The sequence below is a fragment of the Gallinula chloropus genome (genome assembly GCF_964237585.1).
Source record: "Gallinula chloropus genome assembly, chromosome: 4".
Taxonomy (NCBI): domain Eukaryota; kingdom Metazoa; phylum Chordata; class Aves; order Gruiformes; family Rallidae; genus Gallinula; species Gallinula chloropus.
The window spans coordinates 9,572,545-9,590,849 of record NC_140088.1 but is presented as its reverse complement, the minus strand read 5'-3'; the positions used below and the strand labels follow the sequence as shown (position 1 = coordinate 9,590,849).

The 18,305-nt window shown below is 35.0% G+C and overlaps 1 protein-coding gene across 1 annotated transcript in view; it reads right to left on the bottom strand.

Moving 5' to 3' along the window:
- STRN3 (striatin 3) overlaps positions 1 to 18,305 on the bottom strand; it is a 63,300-nt gene that overhangs the window by 25,894 nt on the left and 19,101 nt on the right. Inside the window, exons 2-7 of the mRNA XM_084263435.1 lie at positions 16,301 to 16,404; positions 12,830 to 12,903; positions 11,359 to 11,440; positions 10,880 to 11,059; positions 10,311 to 10,443; positions 9,340 to 9,481 (exon numbers count right to left, since the gene is read on the bottom strand). Coding sequence (XP_084119561.1) covers positions 9,340 to 9,481; positions 10,311 to 10,443; positions 10,880 to 11,059; positions 11,359 to 11,440; positions 12,830 to 12,903; positions 16,301 to 16,404 — 715 coding nt within the window. The remainder of the gene's footprint in view (positions 1 to 9,339; positions 9,482 to 10,310; positions 10,444 to 10,879; positions 11,060 to 11,358; positions 11,441 to 12,829; positions 12,904 to 16,300; positions 16,405 to 18,305) is intronic.

Genomic DNA, 18,305 nt, shown 5'->3' with positions numbered 1-18,305 from the left:
TGAAGTAGAGGGGCAGAATCATCTCCCTCAACCTGCTGGTTCATCCCACTGATTAAAAGGCAAAGCTGACAGTCCCCTAATGTCTTTCAGTATTTTTACTCACTTCTTGTTCTTCAGACATAAGCAAACAACAGCCCTCAATCCATCATACAACACAGAAAGAAACTTCCTTCTGAAGTTTACAAGAGCAGCTGCTGTTCCAAAAAACTTCTTCCTATTTCATGCTGAAAAATGTTAATATTCAAGACTGTGCCACTGTCACAGAAAACTACAGATTCTTACTTTCAAAGAAGTGCAAGTATAATAAGAAGTATTTTAAAAGTTATAACAACATTCTTAGATATGTGATGTGCCTGCGTACAATGCTATGTTCAGAGCACAAATTGGATGGCTATGGTTTGTCCTTAAGACTAGAACAAAAAACACCCCAACAGACAACAGAGAAGGAAAACATCCACATGCCCCATCTCAGTGTATCTTCCTATAGAAATTAAAAGTAAAAAAGGTAATTGAATATTCTGTGCTGAAAACTGGCAGCCTGAGAAGCCATAAGTAGATTTCTATTAGCCCCAAGTTATAATAGCCCAAGTCTGAATACAACACAGGGATCCTTTTACATCAACAGGTGATTGTAATGGAAACGGTGTAATCCAAATTTCTTTTCACGCCTATCACCTGTTACTATGTATTCCCAGAAATCATGGCTAGCAGAGTGATTGGTATGTATTTTTTCATAAATACAGAACAATTAAACTGATGGAAAAGAGCAAGAAAAGTAAAAATGAGAAACGTTTCAAGGAAAACGAGGAAGATCAGTAAAATTATCCTAATTTCAATGATGAGATGCATCTACAGTTTAACATGTGAAAACTACGTTTCAAATTGCTGAGAACACATTATTCTGACCTGATGGTATGAAGTGAGATGTGCATCATCTCCACTATTATTTTCCGAAAAAGTGACAGACTAGATCTGAGTCATCCCCGGATTTACCTGCCAAAACTACTTTATCAAACTTGTGCAAGAAACTGATCTCAAACTGAGCATACTGCTGTAGAAGGTAAGCCTGGTTTTGTAGAAATCACACTAACTCCATATTTATCACAATGAAATCCAGAGTAGGTTGTGGTCGATGTGTGTATTTTTTTTTAACCATGAACACTTTTCAATATAGTGTTTGGATTGTTTTAGAGCTATTCTCAAGGCAATTAAAGTGTCACGTGGCTTCTGGTTTGGCAGGGGTTTTTTTGTTTGCTTTTGTTTTTAAAATCCCTTCAGAAGGAAGTAATATTTCCATGTAACATAGTGGCAACAATGACAGGGGAAAAACCACACCCAAAAAGAAATTAAAAAGAGCCTACTCTATTATGAAAATGTATGCTCTGACAGAAGATGATCTAAATTAAGGTGTTCCACCCAAAAGAGAATTTATGAATGCAAAGTACAGAAAATATGAAAACAGATTCAAATCTACTTCTACTTATTATTGTCTGCATTTGGAATGAAAGTTCCAGTTCCTGGGCCACAGCTACAAATATCTGGTTACAAAGACAACAGTCTACACACAGACTATAGTAGTTACCAGATGTGTAACCAGCAAAAGAACCTGTTAGTATGTCTACCCTATTATAATGTCAACCTATTGCAAGAGGTGATAGTCAATGCATATTTATTTGATCTTTAGGATATATATATACTGCCATGCACATAAACTCTGATTGTGCTTGAAATATATTCTGATAAAAGTCTGAAATACATTGAAGAGTGAAGATGAATATTCAGAATGAAGTTCATGCATGACCAAACAAGAGAACAGAGGAATAAAGGCAGCCCTTGATGTAATTTTGCAGTCTTGGAACTTTAAAGAAGGCTAAGAAAGTCATCTATGAATCAAATAAACAGAATTTAAGCAAGCCTGTCCAACCTTAAATGCATGTTTTTATGATGTGAAGTGATGTCATTCAATTAACAGTGATTTAGAGACCAATTTTTAAACTGGGACAATCATGAATGTCATGCAAGTGAAGAATCCCACAAACCACCCTTTGAGTCTGACTATGAGTTCAGCGTTTCCCAAAAGAGAACGTAAATTTAATACCTAAAACATTAAACAGTGACTTACAAGACCTCACAGCACTGGGACACACAATTGTCTCCTAAATATTCTCGTTTCTGAGCATAACCTGCTTTCAAAGTTACTTTAGATGAAGAAATTATTCCTGCAAGTGTTGACACTGTCAAAAGACAATATACACCCAATAGTAACTGATGGCCAACATGTTACATCATTCATGGGACAAAACTTAATCTTAGACCGTCTGCAGCAACTGCAGGCAAAGGGACAGGAAGGGAAGTTTTGATAATGCTGCTGCAAAATCAAATTTTGCTACTGGATATTTCAGATAGAATAATTACTGTTACATGATGGTCATAACCAATTTAATTTAGAATATTAAAATGCCAGGTTTTGACAAAGTAGTTATATTTGATGTGTGAGAATTATGTTCCTACTCTGGAAATTTCAAGATTCAGAGATGGAAAGCAAAAAGCCGATAAAAATTCTTTACTGCACAGCAGCCAAGGAAGCAACAAGTTCAGGGAAGAGAAAATCTTTCTAGAAAAGCCACTAGAACAAACTTGGAAGGCCTGAGTTTTTCACAGAATTTACAATCGTAGAACAACACTACCTGTCCCTGCTTACCTTGCACAAGCCAGAAAGTAGAAACTAACGAGCATGCTATGCAAAAGATCAGAAGTGAAACAGAACTACAGTTTCTAGTTTGTCACATACAGATAGTTCCTCAGGCACAATGTTTGAGAAAGAAATAGAAAAATTCCCCCCCAAATTACTTCTCCTCCCAGAACTCAAAACATTTGCTGTTATTTTGCAGCAACTTTCTTCCAGAAGTCTAGAATGTGAAGTTTAGTAAGGAAGCATAAAGTGGTCCATTTGAGTAATAGGGAATTTCTAACCCTACAAAATACTTCATGTGAATTTGGTGTCAACTGATGATTTACATGTTGAATGACGATACCCATTAGCACCTGTAAGTTCTAAGCAAACCAAGGACTAGGCAAAAATCTTTACTTCAAAGATTTTATTTGTGTGTGTGCATATACAAGTCATGCAAAATTGCTGGGAAAAATCAACATGCACTAACTGGATTTTAATTTGTTAGTTGCTACAAAGCAAATTCAAATCTTAGTAACTACAGAACTCTTAATGAAATTTTACATTTTAATATAACTTAATTTAGTTAGTAAGTATTCCCACAATTTTTCAATTCCTAAATATTGCCAGAAAGGGTTATATTTTAAAAATAAAAATCCTTCAATCAAGGGAGTTCCTCTAGAATGACATTGATCTAATAAGACTTCATCCCCAAAGCGCTGCGTATAGCTGATAATGTAAGTCAGAAAAGCATTTTTCCCCAAGTTCTTCAATATTGAAGTTTGGTTTAAACAGGTTAACTGGTCTGAAAACTCTTTTAAGAGTAAAAAGGTGTCAACCAAAATGTGGTACCTGCACAGAAAACTAAAGGGCACCATAAAATAAAGATTATATCAGAAACAAAGCCACCCAAACAAGTTTGTATTTACATTACAGGCATTTTTTTCATTCTTATTGCCCTAAATTCTAAGAATAATTACAAGCCCATAAATAGCAAGGATAGCTTGATTCAAGCTCATGTTCAAAACCAACAAAACCCCCACCTAGAACAGTACCACATATTGCACTTTAATTAGCAGATACCTTAAAGATGAAATAGTTTAAGTTCTCATAGAGTAGGAATAGCCTCAAAATGCAACATGTTAATTATTTTCAAACTCACATTTCATAGAATTTAACGCTCTACTTAATCTTAAATTTTCATCCATTTTCAACATTTCTCATCTATGAAACTGCTGTCAATAGTTTTGACATATTCCCATTCAGCAGGCAGAAAGTTAAAGTTGGTTGCCCCCGTTACAGAAAACAATGCTTAATGAAAAAGTAACAACCAAAAAAACAGAACTTGTGAGCAAAAGTGTCTTCTATATAGATAGGCAAAAAAGCGTCGCATTACAAAATTCAGAAGCTGCACTTACTCTTTACCCCTTTCTTCCCCTTTCGTTCCTTCTTGTACTGTTCCTTCAGTTTACTTATTAGTCCCTGGTCTACATCCCAAACCTCAGCAGTTGGGGACAGGTCATCTTTGTCTACATGCAGCATATTATTAAAAGAAAAAAAATCAGCAATTGGCAATGCAAGCTGTTGGCAATTTACTAACATAGCTGTATAAGAGCATTAATAAAAGTTCTCATTAATCTTTACTTTAAAGGTGCAGTCTCAGTTTTAAAGTTTACAAAATATTGTCTCATTTCAAGAGTTTTCCAAGGCACTGTATATCATCAGTTACATATTTGAAAATTGTATGTTAATTTGTTACTAAGGAGCAAACAAATTAAGCTTCATAAGTAACTGTTAGATACTTCAAAAAACACAAAATTCATTGGTGTTCAGAAACAATTACTGCATCTTTAGAAAGACAGTGTTAAGAAATTATTCAGCCAGTGTTGAATAAGCAAATAAAAGTATTCATGCTATATCACTCATGAAAATGCAAGCTGAGTAAGTCAGTGCCAGTTTATTCATGAAGACCACCATGCATCCTCCACACTCATTCTACATGCATAAGAAAGAAACCTTGGTCCTTTGTATAACCAGAGAAACAAGTCTGTATGTACAGCTTTTTACATAAAGATGAAAAAAAGTAATTTGGATAGGTGAATAAATTGACATCCCACTGCATTCCAACAATTAAATTACAATTAGCAGAAATACAACACTCTACAATAGTTTCAGAATACGTCCTTTTCTGTCTGACAAATATTGTAGTTATTCTCCAAGAAAAACAGTAATCTCCACTTCTTTAAACTATCCATCACAAATATTTCTGCAAACACAAAATTAGTAGAAGAATAAACTTTTTTCTGAGACAATGTAAATGTTAACATTTGCAGAAACAGTTTTCCTAAAAAACAAGTAGGCACCAACCAAACTTGGTTTGTGTGCCAGTTAACCTTATACTTTTACATATTAAGAATTTGTGAGAATAAAACTAAGTTCCCCAGTTCCCAACTTCCAATCATACCTACAATATCAGTGTTTTAATGAAAATATAATTTTTGAAGTTATAACCATGGCAGTCATTAAAGTGCATAGGAGGAGCCATACACAGCAAAGAAACATGCATTTAGGATGCAAACCAGTAGGAGCTATTCCAAGTACATGTTTCATGACGAAACATGACAACAAATGAAAAAATATGATGTTGATGCATCCAAAGACCATCATTCAAGTAGGGCTGATCAAAGACAAAAGAGAAACAATCTTCATCAAAGAGGTGGAATGTAGAAAGGGCAAGGGTGGTGAAGGCATGAAACGGGCAACTAAATGGTAGAGGTCCCTGAACTGCTCAATGACTGCAGAGAGGGGAACAGAACAATGACATCCTACACCTAACTGCAGCTCCAACTACCATGATCACAGGGCCAAAACATGGTCAAGAATAGTGATCAGTCAGGAAATGAGGCACAAAATGATAAGTCAGACTATGTGCCCAAAAGTGGAAGGAAGCAGAGGGGAGGGGAAAGGAAGAGTAAAAATTCCTAACATTCCTAACTCCTAAAGCCCAATGGAAGGAAAGTAACTTAAAACAAATTTACATTAAAAAAATACCCAAAGCACCATTAACAAAAAGAAAATGATCAGCCAGTTTAGTGTTGCAGAGAAGAATGCAGGAATTAAACTGAACCATAAGTGGAAAACATGTAATAGCAATGAATGTTGTTTAAAAAAAGAAAGCCACAAAAAAACTGTGTTTCTGGTATGTTTTAAAAGATGGCCTATAATTCAGTGATGGTGTTGACAAAATTGAAGTAATATGTCCAGTCTCTGTTCTACACTAGAATCTTAGAAAATGTCTGTAAGTTTACAAAATAAACAGGGCATTTAGATATCAAGACAAAGGATTTCAAGGAAATGGGCTCATTCAGTCAACAGAAGGCAAGAAAAACGTGTCTGCAAACATGAATACTCAAAAACAATGCTTATTAGCTGCTGATATGTAAGTTGTAAACAGAAAACTAGATAAAACCCTAACTCTGATTAACCAGAGATGCTGGTTTAATGAAGATTTCTTTTCAAAACCCAACAGTGTTTCTCTCAGGTATGCCTAGATGTATGGAACTATTTCAGAACAGAGCCATGTAACTAGGACTCCTTAAACTCCCCTAGTAATGAACTTCCTCAAATTGCCTGCAGTGTTTATAACCCAATAAACTGACATCTGATAGTGCAGAGGACTCAGGATGCTCACTAGCCAATCACATTTAGTGGACAAAGAATTAGTTTTTTTACTTTTATTTTTTAAATTTAAAAGATGACCTAAACGACACTGTATTCCTGTTACACTCTGCTACCCATAATTCTGGGCAGAGTCATTAATTCTGACTCATATCAAACTGTAAACAGAACATTTGTGTTTCATGGAGAGAAGTTCAATGATGAGCACATAGTTAGTCATTAAAAACACAAGCAGAATAGAAACACTACATAGTATATAATAAGTGTAATATCCAATACAATAATAAGCATCAATTCCTGTTTGTTTAATCAAACAGAAGTTTCATATGGAACTTTTTCTTGATTATACTGTATTACCAAAATGCATTTATAAACTTTTAATAAAAAGAGTACATTATTTTTTAATGTGCTGTGTGTTCTAACTCTATTTAACACTGTGTGAATTTGCTTATCTTTAACTATTTTGAAGATAAGCTGCTCCTAAGTAAAACATGTCACATGACAGGGCACTAAATCACAATGTCTCAAAACAATTTAAAGTATATTAAATGAGGCACTTCCAACAAAAAAACCACCCCAAAACCAAACAAAACAAAAATAAATGTAATCACAAAAAGCCATATTATAGAAGATAAAAAAGCAATGCAAACTTCCATACTTAGTGGCTGGTTTGCATTAGTCTCTAATAGCAAGAATGTAACTATCAAATCTGGCAATACTCCTACAGATAATACTTGTACAGTTAAGCACTGAAAGTAATAATAAAGCAAGACTAGGCAATAGGTTTAAAGTCTAAACATCAGAAGTGCTATAAAGAAAAATGCATGTAAACATTTACATTTTTTCAGAGCACCTAAATCTTCACAAGAACAGAAGCACTAGAAGGATGCCCGTGACCAGAAAAGAAAACCAGGAAGAAAAACGGTGAGAAGAAAACAGAACAGAGTTAACTATCTACATTATGAAGATATAATTCATACTTCTAACTGAAATAATTCAGTGAAATGTGGTTTTTGATAGGTATTAAAGAAGCAATGACTTTACACTTTAAAAGATCAGCTGTACTAGTATCACTGATACAGTACGAAAAAAAAACATTGCTGCTACAGTTGGAAGTCAGTCTTCTGACTCATTGAAATGGTAGATTAGTACAACACACAAACCAAATGCAGGGTTATTGTCTTCATATGGCAAAACAGAGAATGCATACTTCTTATGACGAAAGTAGGTTTATGCTTATTCTCTGCTCCCTGCCTCCTTGCCTTAGACACGAGCATTTCTGGTAACAAAAGGAATTACTGTAGCTAAACCAGCTGCCAAAAGTTAGTGCAAACTCCCAATACACTGCTTGATTTTTGCTATGGATTCACTTAAACTTTCAGAAAAGACATTCAAACTGCTCTCTGAAAAAGTACGGTGGGTCAATTCCATTTCTAAAAAGGATTTTAAGATTTTATTGTATTTGATTTTAAAGTTTGGGACAACTTTGAAAACAAGTTTGAAAAAAATTTAACTTGCAAAGTCAGCGTTGCATTAAATCAGATTCCCCCCTATTCTGAGTAACTGAGAAGATGACAGAGATGTAACACACTGGAAAGTAATCTTGGACAGCAATGACTTCGAATTTCAACAGAAAAGCTAGTCAAGTTTCAGCAGTCTGGTGTGGGAAAACAAGGATAAATCTTGGCATGAATTATAGAATCAATCTGGGTTTTGTTCTGTATACAACAGGAGTAAGATTGATGCTAGAATCAGAACTTTACACACCACTACAGATTTGAAGGGATGTTGTAGAAAAAGTCAAAACCTTGGCTTCAGTGCCCATGAGATGTCTAATACAGAGAGACCTGCCCTGTTTGGCCAAATAAAAAGATGACAAAGAAAATAATCAAATAACATTGCCTTCAAAGGAAACACTTCTAAAAGCAGATAGGTATTACAAAAAAAACCTAACGGTAACAGTTTGTCCATCTCCCAACTAGAAACAAGACTGAGTTTTAAAAAATAAAGGAACTAACCCTTTGACACGGATTTCCAGGAAGTGCTTTCTAATCCTTGGTACCCCTCATAATCAAGGCTGGATGATCTTCCCAGAAGATGTGCCAGTATTTTGATTTCTGTATATCTTTAAATTCCCTTTGTTTACAGAAATGTTTATTCCAGTATGACAACTTTATTTTATCAATGACATAAAACGGTTAAATAAAAAGATTTAGTAGCACTTTTTTGCCATACGATATGTAACTACAAAATTACTTGTACCACAGTTCAGAAACTAAGATAACCAATTTCCTATTTCAAGGCAGAAGTAAATTACTTGATTCATTATCCTTTTCCCTACCCAATTTCTCTCCATCTTTCTTCTCTTGAAACATGCAAGCTCCAGGATTTTGACTTCAGAGATTGTTTCACATCAAATTAGTGAAACAATTTTATTTATTTTAATGTTAGAATAGATAGTAAAGTTGGGCCACTATATTTAAAAAAAAAAAACAACTCTACAAATGCAAGCCACATTAGCAACAACATCTAGGAATCTCAGCCAGAAAAACTCAATGTACTAATAGTCCATTTTTACAAGTACACCGAAGAAATTAATTTAACCCGAGCACAAAAAATTTAAGACTCCTGATCTGAAACAAACAGGAAAAGAAAAAGTAATCTAGATTTGAAAGCAAATTTAATTCAGGTGTAAAAACATTCAGAATCCTAGCCTTTCTTATTCTAGGAAGAAAACATTCTCCTCTGTTTTAGAATGAAAAATCAAAACCTGAAACAAACATTACCAAAGTTGTATTTGTGGCAGCTACAACAGCACATGTATAAATACGTATATACACACAAGTATCCAATACACTATTGCCTAAGCATCGGCATTTGATCATCACAATCATTCAAACATCCACACCGTCTTAGCAGGTATTACAACTCTTATATACTACCATGAACAACTACTCCTTTATTTCTAACAGCTCTTTTTAGCATCTTACCCCACTCTGTTCCATCTCCTGAACTTCGAGCTTCTCCAGCTCCCTCACCATCTTCAGCTGTCACTAAAAAATCAAATTCTTTCAAAGCTTCTTCAGTATCAGGGTCATCTGTAAGGTCAGCAGCTAAACCTTCATTACCAATCTGCAAGCAGATAAATGTTTTTATGAATCATGAACAGCATTTAAGAATCAAAAGTTTGCATTTGAACTGATATGGATTTCTCTCACTGAGTAGTTGGTTGCAGGGGAAGGTATTTTTCAAAATGAAATGCAGAAAAGATAGACACATCTGGAGCTGCTTATAAAAAAAAAGAGCAGCACAGTCTAGCAATCATTAGGAAATGAAAATATTACTGACACTCCATTTAGCAATAAAAGCCAATCCCATACATCCCTGTCTTCACTTTTTATTTAAAACATATTGATTGGAAGTAACCCAAATGACAGGGAGACTCATCCAGTAGAGAAAAAAGTAACTAAAAAAGGAACAGGTAACAGTCTATACTACCTAGAAAGCTGCACACTGAATAGAAAACCAAGGGAAAAATAGAACAAAACTTAACTGAACCTTAAACAGAAGGTTAGTGGAGAAAAGTCTCTGCAAGGTCCTTAAACTATTTAGTAAAAAGCTGCATTTGGCAGGGAACTTCATTTTTTTTTTCTCACATTACATAATTTAATTAATTCTCAGGAATTATCCCTACCTTTTCCAAAATTCAGAAAGTATACATATTGTATTGTGCTAAATTTGCCTCAAAGGGAATCAAAGAATACAGAGAAGCAGAGATGGCTAAATCAGTCTTTCAGTAATTAATTCACATTTGCAACGAGGTTGGGTTTTTGCTTTTAAGTTTTCAAGGTAATAAACCACCAAGTTTACCAATAATTTAACATGACACATTTAGAATCATCTGGAAAAAATATTTTTAAAAGGACATTTCAGAGCTTTGTATTTTTAAAAAGTGTTTTACTTTGTGTTTCTTATTTATCCGGTGCTTTTCTTTTCCATCTGCAATATCTTCTATCATGTCACTCTCTTCTTCTTCATCACTATCATCCGCGTTTTCTAAGAAGTTAAATGTTTCAAGAACATCCCCAGAATTCCTAAATAAAAATATTAACAGGCAATCCGTTTTACTTGCTGAACAGATTTTTAGAAGATTAATCAGATTAAATGCAATTGCTACCTAACAGCTTAAGAGCTTTAGAACTAGCCAAACAACCAGAAATGGTTATATGAAGGAGTTGCAATTCCTTATTATAAAAGCATCGCTCAATAGAATCTTTCCTTAAAATTACAACTCCAAAGTTGTTTTATGACATAAATACAGCTTTGATACACTATATAAATTTTCTATATACCACACAAATGACAAGTGTGTAATATATGTAATTTAAACACATAGGTTCCTATGCAAGAACAATTTCAGAGTTTATAATCATTTATAGTCAGCTACACTCAAGTGTGTTCACAGATTCTAGCTTTGTAAATTCAATGTGAACTGAGATATTGACAAGCATTGCTTGTATCTTCACTTACCTTTTGATTTCCTGTCCCTTTTGTTTTGATGAAGGAGATTCACCCCCATTGAGGATTTGTTCTAAGTTCTTTGTCTCTACTGAACCATTTGGTTCTGAATTGGAGAGCCCAAGCAAAGACCTGACCCGCTGGGAGCGTACATCCAATATTGTGTCTGTATAACCTACTTCCTGAAGATACCTAGATGCATCAAGAGAAGAAAGGAAGGGGAAAACATATTTGAGGGAAAGAGAAATAAATCAGTACCTACTATTAAAAATTAATGCCACTATTATATAACTTATTGAAAATAAGCTTCATCACTATGTCACACGGGAAACCTTAGTCTATACAGCTTAAAGCTCAAGACTACGAAAGTCCTGAAAAACAGGCCACTATTTGCCCCCATCAATTACTCTGTTTCGTAGAGCAAACATTATACAGCTCGCAGTATTTCAGGGGAAAGCTTGAATACATCAGTATTTAACAATGTTACTTACTGTCTTAGTAACTGTCTGCCTTGCTTCCAGGTCAATTGGCTATTCTGAGGTACTGCGGGAACCTCCGTATCTTTGGTTTCTTCTGAAAGACAGTGCCATAGTTGGGTGGGTGTTTGTGTTTGTCAGGAAACATCAGTTGACATTTCACAAGGCATCAACGAAATAAAAAGAGTGTCATTTAAAAAATGCTTTAAATTAGAAGGAATCTTATGCAGTGTTTTTAAGTTTCATGGCTTTTCTAATTCTTTACTGAAGCATCAAGCAAATAATTTAACAGAATAGAATCAGCTAAAAGATCCTGACCCCTTACACATAGAAAAGGAACTGGAGAAAATATTTTACTTGTACACAAAAGAAAACCTTCTCCTGAGCAGCAGAAATGTTGCTGCTAAGAAAACAGGCTATTGTCTCTTTCACAGAGATGCTTAGAAAGCAACATGGAAAATACAGTTAAAAGCAGCAGTGACATATAACAGTATTTTGAGGAAACAACCATGCCAAGTTTAACACAAATCCCATCAGTTTATTATCAGCAATTAAAATCTAGACCCAGTGCATTTTTACTATGGCAGAGACTATAAAACATGGTATAAACTAACAATTTAAGGATTTTAACAAACTTATACTGCTTTCAAGAACATGCAAAAAATCCCATTGAACAAGAAATATGAATAAAGAGGTCTAGTTCAACAGGTATAAAAGTAACCAAAATATGGCACTTCTAAAGTAGAAGACAATTCAGCAAAAGAAAAAAATAGTGTGGGGGGAAATCTGTGCATAAGAATTCTAAGGCACATTACACAAATACAGGCAACAGTGCAACTTTCCATAGACCTATATTTCAAGCAAAACCACATGCAATTCTACTTCTTAAACAGTCCAGTGCTACGATGGCAATATTGTGAAGAGCAAAACCTGCTATGATCAACTTTATATCTATATTGCAAAATCAAAGTACAAAGAAGGATAGCCTAATTTCTCTCTTAAGACTTTCTTCCTCAAGATAAAAACAGAAGCTCAAACTTTTTTTTTCTAGGCCAATGCAATATAATTTTATTCTGTCTCATTCTTCAAAAAATAACATCCTACTTATAGTACAAAAACCCAAAAGAATTTTTTCTGTTTATTCTGCATTACACTTTCCTTCTGGATGAATAGTACAATGGCAAAAAATATTAAATCTTTCAGAAGGGGTAATTAAGATATAATGAGAAGCAGCAGCTAAATAAGGAGCTGTGCAACTTTAAATAAAGCTTTAACATTCAGAGCTCTTTCAAAAAAGGGACAATTAATTACAATTTTCAGATTAAACAACATTTACCCAATACCAAACCTTTCTTAGATATCCTCTCTAAAACACACCTAAGGAAGGGTGAAGGGAAGAATGAAAGCTGCAATAAATTGAACAGTGCAAATCTAGAACAGCGTATAAGGAAATTATACTAAAACAAGCTAGAGTGAAAAAAGTTACCTGATTCAAAAGTTGGCATTTTCAAGTCACCTTGGTTCAATTCTGTGCCATATTTTAATTTATGATATTTTGCCCTGAAAAAGTATTCAAGTGTTTAATAAATTACCATAGATTTTATCAACTGAAAACATTCTATACCCATTTAAAACAATCATATGAACATAATACAACTTATAAAAAGAACACCGTTGTGATAATTAATCACATCATAAAATTATTTCTAATATTTCCAGAATGTAGTTTTGATATAATCTTCTTATAATTATTCAATTATCAAGTAACTTCTGGATGAAAGTTTAATGTGTTCTCCAGTAACGTGGGGTTTTCTTCATGTGTGTCAGCTACCAAGAGAACCTTTCAAAAATGACTAGGTTTAGCAGAGATTTTCAGCTGGAGCACTGTCTACCCCATTGTACTACAATGAATTAACCTAAATCTAGGATTCCTGCTTATTTGCCACCTTCAATTTCTGCTTCGTTTTCTTTCCTGTTCTGTCTTTGCTTATAACAGAGATGTTTTGCTCTGAAGAACCACTTTTAGAGTTCTGGATTCTCTCATCATATGTATTCTCTTTACTGGTTTCCTCCTCATTGACTGGAGGCACAGCGTCCAGTTTTGGCTCAGTCCACCTATGCAAATATTCCTGACTACTTCTCATCTCCTGATCTCTGAGCCCCTAACTTCTCCTCCTCCATCACTTTTTGAAAGTCAGTCTTGGTGATAACTATTTCCATGCAGGTATGCATAAGTCTTCCAAATCTTACTCTTTACCCAAGATGCCTCTCAGAATGTCTTCAACTCCCTTTATCTCCAGGAATATCACATGAAGTACCTATATTCACATCCTGGAATGCTCTAATTTTATCCTAGACCTCTCACAAGTTGACTTTGCCCCACAGATCCTCTGCAAAAATAGTCAAAATCTACGGGAAAAAACCCAACCAAACCTCTAGATGTTCTGCAGTACAGCCAAGGTGAAAGATCTCTGTAACAAAGCTAGCAGACACATTTTAAAAAAGTCTCTATACAGCTGTCTAAATAATTCTAATTCAAACATTTGACCAAAATTTAGGAATAGCTGAACCACAATTAGCTCCATCAATTTTAAAGACTGCTTTCAAACATGAAACTTGGAGATACATAGTGGGACACATGCTGGACAAACCCAAGAATTTCCAACAAATTTTCTTCTCAACTGACTGAGCCACAGCTGCAATTTTTTTTCCAAATTGAAGGTAAATTGCAGAAGTTAATGAAATTTCAATTAGGAACAGTCTCATTAACAAACTGTCAGTAGATGGCACTACTGACCCTTTACAGTATGATAAAATCCTGTATTTCACAGCAATTGCACTGTAACAGAAAAAACTGTAGAAGTACTGTATGTTTTGGGGAAAAAAATGTTTTTAGCAATATTAAGAAACTGTCACGTTAAATAAAGCCAGAATGTTTTTTTCATAGCTTGTAAGTGAAGCAAATAAAGGACTGCAATTGAAAAGCAAAACTAGATTTGCTCAATCTAGACTTGTGGCATATACTATTTAGGAGCAGCTTTCCTATTTTGGAGCTGCAGTTTCAAAACATTAATTAAAATTCTGCTTTAATTGTTCGTTAGAGAAGATAATGAGGTATCTGATCTAAAACTATACCAATGACTAGCCACTATAAATAGGCCAAAATATTGCTGCATGTAATAAGATCAGTTATCTTTTACATTACATCAGATGTTCAACTTCAATGTTAAGAAATTAATCTTACTAAATTCCAGTAAAGTATGTATCTGCACACAGATTCCTCTCTGTTTTGTCACATAAAAAAGGGTAATCTTAGAATTATAGAATGGTCTGGGTTGGAAGGGACCCCAAGGATCACAGAGCTCCAACCCCCCTGCCACAGGCAGGGCCACCAACCTCCAGGCCTGGATCTACACAAGGTTGCCCAGGGCCCCATTCAACCTGGCCTTGAACACTTCCAGGGACGGGGCATCCACCACCTCTCTGGGGACCCTGTTCCAGCACCTCACCACTCTCTCTGTAAAAAACTTCCACCCAATATCTAATCTAAACCTTCCTTCCTTTAGCTTTAATCCATTCCCTCTTGTCCTGCCATTGTCTACTCTTTGAAAAAGTTGATTCCCCTCCTGTTTGTATGTTCCCTCCAGGTACTGGAAGTCATTACATATCTTAAAAATCCCCAACGAGGTACAGTGCTTTTGACAAGTCAGTGATGTTACTCCCACACATCACACAGAAAAATCAGTACCTGCTTGCTCTCCTTACTCAATGCATTTTTTTTGCAATTAGAGCCACTCAAACTACTGAGCATTTGTAAGCAAAAAAAACCCCAACAAAACACCAAACCAGAAAGTTTCCTTGTTGCCTCTAACACATTCGCCAATCAAACCCAGAGCTTCAATTCCTGTTTTTAGCAATCTTTACAACATTGGCTGCAACTTGAGCAAGGATTTTCCTTATGAGAATCATGCAGTGTTGGTCTGTACCCACTAACCACAAGAACTAAAGCAAACTCCATGATTCTGTTGTTCTGCTTCTGTTGTACATGTGATTCCAAAATTCATCTGATGGGCAAGAATCTTGTCATTTCATGGGAAGCCAGACTATAAAGGCAGCACATTTCAGGGAAAAGCAGGAAGGAGGTTTCACCAATGCCTTTCATCTTGAAATTCTGCATTCTGCTGTACATCATCTTCACACTCCAGCTGTGACTACCTACACCTCTGATTTACCTCAACAATTAAGCAAGCCTCAAAGACTTATAGTGTCCATCTGCAGAAAGTCTCTAAGTACATTACACATACTTTATTATTGCCAAAATAATCAAAATGTTTTCCTTCAACTGCAGAAGGTTACTTACATTTAAGATGCTTGGGCCTGCCGTAACAGCATATTATTCTTATGATATGTTCAATGTTCATTAAAGGAAGAGTATACACACCTCAACACTTCTCATAATTTTAATCTGCCTTGAATCCAAAGTGATTTGCACATTACTGCTATGATATAAAAATAGGACATTTGGTCTTACACTGGTTGGATACCTTGAGTTGCTTTCCATTTTGAGATTCTTTCTGCCTATCACTTAATCAGAAAACACAAGATTTGCCAATATGGCTTTCTGTATGAGTATATGCTGTTTTCTGAGGCACCTTTACACTGGACACACCACACAGCAATTGCCAAAGCATTTTTTAATATAAAACCAACTAACAAAAGTTATTTCAGTTATTTCTGTTTAAGATGTAAGTCCAAATAATTTGAAAATTATGTAACTTTTTATTACAGCAGACACTAAAGTTTATCAGAAAACGCAGTGTAAAGATGATCAACCATTAAGACAGTTTACAGAAAGTAATTACAAAATCATCTAATAAAGATAGTTTACATTATGCAACAGAACTCCTTTTAATCTGTAATTTCTTCCAAGAAAAAAAGCTGAAAAATTCATACCTACCTTTCTTGTTTTAATGCATATTCTAACATTTTTATTCTTCTCACTAAGTCTTTCTTCAAATTTTCTTGACCCTTTCGTTCCCCTTGTAAAAACGCTATCCGAGCCTGAAAGCACACACACAAAGAGAATGGATTTTATTCCAGTCTGTTCCCAAAACAAAGTAGTGAAATCTGGCTCAGAAAGAGGGAGATCCCCCCCCAACTACTTGGCATTAATCACTTCAGCCAGTCATTAATAAAAATGTTTGTGCCAGTGAAACAGAGTATCACTTTCTGTTTGTAAGTGTTGGGCGTTTGCCTTGAAAAAGTATTAAAGTTACTATAACAAACTCTAAAGACGACACAAAGAGCAATCCTACAAAACATTTAAGTACAACTAGACATTTTTGTCCTTACAGCATTGTTAACAGAAATTGTTGTATATTTCCTTCCAAACCCATAGCGATATTAAAACAGGTACTCACCATACTTTTAAGTAATTTAGTTTTTAATGCTACTATATTGAATAGCTTAAGAAACAGATGTATGAACTCAAATACAGAATTTACAAATCCATTGTACAGAGAACAACTATATTTCATAAATTGACATTTAACTTCCCACTGAAGACAGAGGGTCAGAGTATCACTGAACAACTGGTTTTAGTGTACTGTTCTATATGGAGAAAAATAATGCTGGGTGTTTTTTTAAGCATCCATTATTCTACCCACCTAACTTAAAAAGAAGCAATGAAGCTTTCTACTTGCTTGCTAACCTAGCAGATAAATTCAGTAGTACATACAAGCCATATCAACCAAGTCATATCAAACCAGGGTCTGGTGAAAAACTTTTTAAAGTACTTGAAACAAAGGTACTAAGTTCCTTGAGAAAAAAGTATTCTCTTCACTACAAAGTGTTAGGCCTTTTATTTTACCTTTTACAAGCCAAAATCCTTGAGAAGACAAGGGAATTTGCAGACATGAACACAAAATTTGAACAGAGTGATATTTCTGGGTTGGCCACAAACTCACTTGTCCTTATTGTAACTTTAAATTGACTGAAGTCATCGGGTAGCTAATTCAAGACAAGATTCAATATAAAATTTTCTTGGAAGAGGGATTAAAAAACAGAATAAGGAAAGCAAAGTAGGAACTACATTAAGAGCTTAAGATCAACAACACAATTCTGTTGTTAAGAGAGGCACAATAAAAAAAACAGAACTATAATTGGCACTTAATCAATCCTTAAAGATTTTTTTATAGGGAGTGGTTGCATATTTTCATTACTTTCAGTCATTAGAGCCTGAAATGGTCTAACCAGGAGGACCGCATTTTTGCATCGCTCTTTTCTCAAGACTAAGTGATATCACCATATAAAACTTCAGACATCAGCCGTGATTTTCACTCCTCTGGCCTTGTGCTCAATGGTAAACTAAATTAAAATGTGTTAATTTTTTTACCTTGTATTAGCTAAATAGTGATTTGAAATTCTATTTCAATATAAAAGAGAGAGACTAAGATGTATAGGCAGTTATTTTAAACAGTGGGCTCCCAATAGAAGGGGATGGAGGGATCTGCGCAAACCCAACAACTGTACTCAACTGCAATTAAGTTACCTTGATTCTAAGAAGATACTACAAACCTCACTCTAACAGAAAATTAACTGTCTTCTTGAGAAAACTACACTTACATAGAATTGTACAACAAGCCTGGTGAAGGGTCAAAAGCACAGGTCTTATGAGGAACAGCTGAGGGAAATAGCATTGTTTAATCTGAAGAACAGAAAGCTGAGGGGACGAGGCCTTATCACTCCCTACAACTACCCGAAAGGAGACTGCATCCAGGTGCGCGTCAGTCTCTTCTCCCAAGGAACAAGCAGCAGGACAAGTAGAAATGCCCTCAAGTTGCACCAGGGGAGACTGAAGCTGGGTATTAAGAAAAGTTTCTTCACCAAAATGGGTATCAGGCATTAGAACAGGCTACCCAGAGAAGGATTAAGTCACCATCCCTGAATGTATTTAAAAGATG